Genomic DNA, 6,000 nt, shown 5'->3' with positions numbered 1-6,000 from the left:
AATATACATCGTGGCTAAGTTACGGATATTCGTTATTCATGCCATAAATGAATGACTAATTAATCATTCGACATTATTCCATAGCTGTTAACCCATACGGTTTACCCCGTATTCTCGTGCAGGGAAATTGAGTTTTCAGGTCCATGCGGCGTTTCAAAACGGGCAAAAACACTTTTTTGTCTATTCGTTTGCGTTTCTCCATTGTGATGGTGACTTTGTAGGATGAACGTTGAGATTTATAAGGGTGGCCAATAAAGTCTGAATTGGTCTGTAATAAGTAAGGGACTGGTAAGGAGTTCACAGATATCTTCTTTGGTTCTTTCGGTAAAGTCACATAGAATGAGAATAAAATAATAAATTGATAAAATAAAATAACAATAAAATTCCAACGACGTTTCGGCCACAACACAAGCGGCCTTCATCAGGTGAAGGGACGAGGCTGTCCTCCAGACAGAATTTTATTGTGTTATTTAATTTTATCAATTTATTATTTTATTCTCATTCTACGTGACTTTACCGAAAGAACCAAAGATGAATCCTTGCAGTCACGAAAGCTTTAAATCGAAAGTTCACAGATATGTTTTTCATTCATTCTCCGCCAGACGAATTCGCTAAGGGAGGAGGGAGCAGCGCAGGTGATTGGACACCGGCGCGGTCTAAAAATATATAGGTGACGTTTCGGGCAATGACCCTTCTTCATAGCACTATCGAACCGTATTATCGACGAATGCGTGGAGTTTTTGTTGTTTTAGCGCTTGTGCCACCACTGCCGAATAATTGGTTCACCTTAATAAGTGAATGGGATTGATTACCCCCTACGACTCATGAACATCGTAAAACAATTAAACACACTTAACCAACAGGAAAAACAATAATCAGTTCACTTTGGAGAGAGTGCGGGCGGTCTTCGCATTGTCAACCATACAATAAAGTATTCGTCTCGTGCCTGCGTGCGTAACGTGGTGCGTGTCCTTCCACGTGCGGGGGAGCGGTGGCGCAATGGTTAGCGCGATTCTCGCTCACGGCCACCAACACAAAGCGACGATTATCCGAACCGGGTCCCGGACCTCCCCCTAGGTCGACTCAGCCTCAAATGAGTACCCTGGCGTCGCGGTGTGTAACAACATCAGCACTGGGGAGACAAAGGCGGGCGGGCGTGGTTGCTGGCTACCCATCCCCCCCCCCCGTGTGCCACAGAGCCAGTGGCCTTCATCGGTGCTGACTCGCTCACAGCACTTGGCCCCCCAACCAGTCTCTCACAAGGAAGGGGGGAGGGGAAGATCTTTGTCCGTCCACGTGGAGGCGCTGTTTAGTAACGCCCGCGTCTGTCTCTGTGTGTGAGTGAGTCAGAGTGTTGTGAGTGTGTATGTTGCAATGTGTGTCTCCTCTTAAAGTTGTTTTTTTTTATCCCCAGCTCCATCCGCGCCCTCATCACGCCGCTGGCGAGAGAGAACTCAGTGGCTGGCAAATCAGGTGGGCAGAGACGACCTCTTCTTCCTCCATCATCATCATCATCCTCCATCCTCCTCCATCCATCTCCATCCTCCTCCATCCTCATCCATCCTCCTCGTCCTACTACTTGCTTACCAACTCCATACGGTCGGTAGTTGTTGTTCCGCTGCTCCACTGTGTACGTGTTGTTGCTACCTGCCTGCTCTCCTTGTGTGTGTCTCTGTGTGTGCGTGGTGTGGTGGGTAGGGGTAGGGGAGCGGTGGTGCAGCGGTTAGCGCTACGCCGAGCCTACGAACCCGGCGACCCGAGTTCGAGTCCCGCTCACGGCCACCAACGCCGGCGGATAGCGATTATCGGACCCCGGTCCGTGGGCCTCCCCTAGGTCGACTCGGCCTTCAAATGAGTACCCCGGTGTAGCGGTGCGTAGTAAACATCGCCGCCGGGGGAGACAAAGGCGGCCGGGCGTGGTGCTGGCCCACCCACCCCCTCGTGTGCCACGGTGCCGGTGACCTTCATTAGGTGCTGCTACTCGCTGAGAGCACTTGCCCCAACAGTCTGTTACAGGCTACACGGGGGATCTTTGTCTTTGCTCACCACGTGTTTTTTTTGTCTCTGCAGTCTGTACAACTATCTACAGTACACACGTTATATACATAATCGTTTCTCAATGTAAATGCGGAACTGTCGTACGGTATAATTATTGTCCTTGCTCGTGGATGATAAACTCTATTTAATTTGGGCTGAAGTGCTAAACCAACGGGCAATGAATGGGCTTGTGCAATTTCCACAAAGTGAATGTGTACCTGTACTCTATGTAGACACGCACCGCGTCTGCATAGAGTACACGACTCCTGTATAATACATGTGTAAGTTAAGTTGTGTATGAAGTACATTCGCGTGCGGTTTACCCTTTGCGTTACATAACAGGACTGTGTGTGTGCGTTGTGTGTGGTCGTGTGCGTTGTGTTAAAGTGTTCGTGGATGTGTGACAGAGAGACGGGGGAGCGGTGGTGCAGTGGTTAGCGCTACGCTGCGCTACGAACCTGGCCGGCTCCGGGTTAGATTCCCGCTCACGGCCAACACCAGTGACGATTAATCTGAACCGGTACCGGGCTTCCCCTAGGTCGACTCGGCCTCAAATGAGTACCTGGTGGCGGTGTGTTAAACATCGCCACTGGGGGAGACAAAGGCGGCCGGGCGTGGTTGTTGGCCACCCACCCCCTCGCGTGCCGTGCCGGCCTCCATAGATGCTACTCGCTAACAGCACTTGCCCCTACAGTCTGTTAAGGCTACACGGGGGATCTTTGTCTTGTGTGTCTGTGTGTATTCACCAATGGGGAGCGGTGGTGCAGCGGTTAGCGCTACGCCGTGCCACGAACACGGCAGACATTCGAATTTGATTCCCGCTCACGCCCACTAACACCGGTAGGTATCGATTATCTGACCCCGGTCCTGGGTCTCCCCTAGGTCGACTCGGTCTCAAATGAGTACCTGGTGCGGTGTGTAGGAAACTTTGGGGGAGACAAAGGCGTCCGGGCGTGGTGCTGTTACACCAGCCCCCCTGTTGGCTACGTACGGTGCGAAATAAGTTCAATTTGTTCATAGTGCGGAAGAGATTACTTCTTCAGAATGAGAATATTTATTTATTCCTGGAGAAATCCGATGAGCCATTCGGCTCTTTTTCACAGATGTCCAGTAGGGGTGGGGTCAGATAATTCACAAACAACAAAACAATAAAGTAACGTGAAATAAATTAGGTTAGCACAAGTGTGACATCTGAAACTTCCCCTTCATCAGAAAATTAATTTATTCCTCGGATGTGTGTAGTTTCAAATCAAGATTATGTGTAGTTTATCTATAGAGCTCTACAACAATTAATCCACAAAATGTAAGATGTACAATATGTTGAACTTCTTTCGCACCGTACGTAGCCAACCACACTAATCGGGGGGGGGACGCGCAACAAAATACTCATCCGTCGTGGTTCCATCGTTCTCCCGAAGGAACCCAACGTGCAGAATCTCCGTTTTTGCTACGATACAGTCATACCCCGATATACGTCGTCCACCCTTTTACGTTGTTTTTGCAAATACGTCGTCGCTTTATTAACGCCGCTACCCGATTCGCGTCGCCTGGGTCCCACGCACGCTCATGTCGCTTGGACGGCATTCGCCGTTCGCCCTTTCTCGTTCTGCGTCGTCTCCACCAACCCTAACAACCCTGCCAATCGCTTTGATTGACGTCGTTTCGATTACTCGCCGTAGCACCTCTCCGGGTATCGATGACCGGCACACGCTTCCCGTTGCTTGCTCTGACGTGTCCAGCAATTGCCGTTTGAATGTTCGCCACTTTAGTTTCTTAGTCCTTTCGTAATTATTCGACGGAGTTCCCCGTATACTATTATGTTTTTGTTTAGCATATCCCACCTCTTTGTCCCCGTCTCTTCTTCAATACTCTTTGGGTCTTTCTTCAATAGCTTTTACGTCTTTTTTTTCCAATCCTTTTCTTTTTACCTTGCCTTGCCCCCCCCCCAACCACACATCCCTCTCCCATTTTTAATGCTCAGTCCGTTACTCTGCTCGTTGATGCATTTCTCAAAGTCCATGTTTATTTTTTGTTTAAACCGATTGTGAACGCAAGAGACCAGGAGAAAGTCTCGCTCACAAAGGGAACAAAAACGGTCAGAACAGAAACAACCGGTGCCACGGCCAGAAATGTAAAACACCATGAATTTAAAACACCGCACACCCCCCCCACCCCCAGTGCAAAACAACAAACTGTTCACCGCAGATAACCCCTCGACTGATCACAAAAGAACAATCACAAAGCGGTGACATTCATTTCATTACTTGGCTCCTCAAATCATTTGAATTCGTCATCTTGCTTACAGTGAGTCGCAGTTATGCTGGCTTCCGATCTCGATTTTTCCCATGTTAACGGTCTGGTTTCAGCCTGTATATACAATTGTATCCTTTCTTTTACAAGGCTGAAGTGTTTATTTGCACAGATGGACGCTGCCAAGGAAGGGAACTCAGAAGTGTGCGAAGAAGCATGGCAATTTAGTTTAACACGTAGGTGGTGGCGGGTTTCAAGTTTCAAGTTTAATTTATTAGGTATAGCCCTGTGAGCCATGCGGCTCTTAAGTCGGGTGCAACCGCAACAAACAAAATTTGAACACAGAACATCTTAAAGCGACAACGCGTAACAGAAACATCCTGGAATAAACCAGCAAATATTCCACACCAAAAAAAAACGTATTCAAACGCTGTGTGCAAAAATCAATGTGGTTTAATGACACATTTACGCGATCTAACCCAAAAACCTCTAATGAAGCATGGCAATGTTCATTCTTGGCATTACGTTCAGAGACAGAAACAGGAGGAACACGTGGATCAGAGAACATATGCAAATTCGTGACATCCTATTGACTTAAGAAAAGTCAGTGGGGCTTAGGCGAAGGTACCATCGCTCGAAATGATAATGGGCGATGGTTGAGACTGGTTACAGAATTCCCACGAATTAAAGGGAGAACACAACACGCGAGAGGAGCGACCACGGCGGAGATGGAGGAATGAGATGAGTGTTTGCTGTGCCTCTGTGAATGTTTGTGTGTGTTGGTGCATATGGTGGTAAGAGTGTGTACACGTGAATGTACATTTCTTGGATGTATACTGTGGGTGCTATGTGAATGTTCCTAAAGACATTCACTTGCACAATACGCTATACAATTTTAATGTACGTGTGTTGTGCATGCGTTTGAATGTTAACGTACATATATGTGCTGTGTGACTCCAGTATATGCCAGTGTATGTGGTACTTAAACATTTGCGTGTACATTTGCACAGTACTGCATTGTACTTTTCCTTTGGTGTATACATGAGTGTGTACAGCAGTCTGCATGTCTATGGTTATTGTTTATGTGTTTTAGTGTGTGTACGTTCCATATATATGATTCAGTTAACTTTTAAAATGAAGAAAAAATAAGCTGACTGTGTCCTTCACATATCCATCTTTTCATAAAATCGTATAACATTTAAACGCATCAGCTGCACGGCCTTTTGAGGTGCATCATTTCTGTAGCGTTGTTTCAAGACGGGCGAACTCTCGACCGGTTTTTGACAGTGTCTCATCAGCAATCAGGCTTGCTTAAATCAATTCTGGTGAACTGCCAATATGACAGGCAAAGGGACCCTTTCTCTGCGGTATAGGGTTCTAGTTGGGACGCAAAATTATATAGGACGTAACTCAAAATAATAATTAAAAATTAAAAGCAGATCCCCTACACATTGCGATGTATTGTTTCACGCATATTTAAATGACAGTACTTAAATACAGGTCTTGTTTGGTTGGCAAAGAGGCGTCTTGTATGAATGGGTCTTATCTATTCATGTGGAAAGATCATTCATCTGCCTAGTTTTAAATGACAGGGGTTTCACTCATTGAGATTATGTGTGTGGGAGGATGATTGCGATGGAAAGAGGTGGGTGGGTAGGTGAGTAGGTGGATCGTTAGTGATGTGGGGTGTGTAGTTATGGCGCATGAATGGAT

At 47.0% G+C, this 6,000-nt stretch overlaps 1 protein-coding gene across 4 annotated transcripts in view; it reads left to right on the top strand.

Moving 5' to 3' along the window:
- The first annotated feature begins 983 nt into the window (after positions 1-983).
- The window catches only part of MICALL1 (MICAL like 1), a 48,929-nt gene continuing 43,912 nt past the window's right edge, over positions 984-6,000 (top strand). Inside the window, exons 1-2 of one of the 4 annotated variants that reach the window (XM_032977994.2) lie at positions 984-1,113; positions 1,415-1,473. Coding sequence is in view for 1 of the 4 variants with exons in the window: in XM_032978010.2 (XP_032833901.2) it covers positions 1,367-1,473 (107 nt within the window). In the remaining 3 variants the exon portion in view is untranslated. The other 3 variants (XM_032978010.2, XM_032977987.2, XM_032978002.2) reach the window with 3 other exon arrangements.

Source organism: Petromyzon marinus, chromosome 3, assembly GCF_048934315.1.
Source record: "Petromyzon marinus isolate PM22_M1 ecotype Great Lakes invasive population chromosome 3, UKy_Petmar_22M1.pri1.0, whole genome shotgun sequence".
NCBI lineage: Eukaryota > Metazoa > Chordata > Hyperoartia > Petromyzontiformes > Petromyzontidae > Petromyzon > Petromyzon marinus.
Note: the sequence above shows the minus strand (reverse complement) of the source record. Positions and strands in the feature narration are given on the sequence as shown.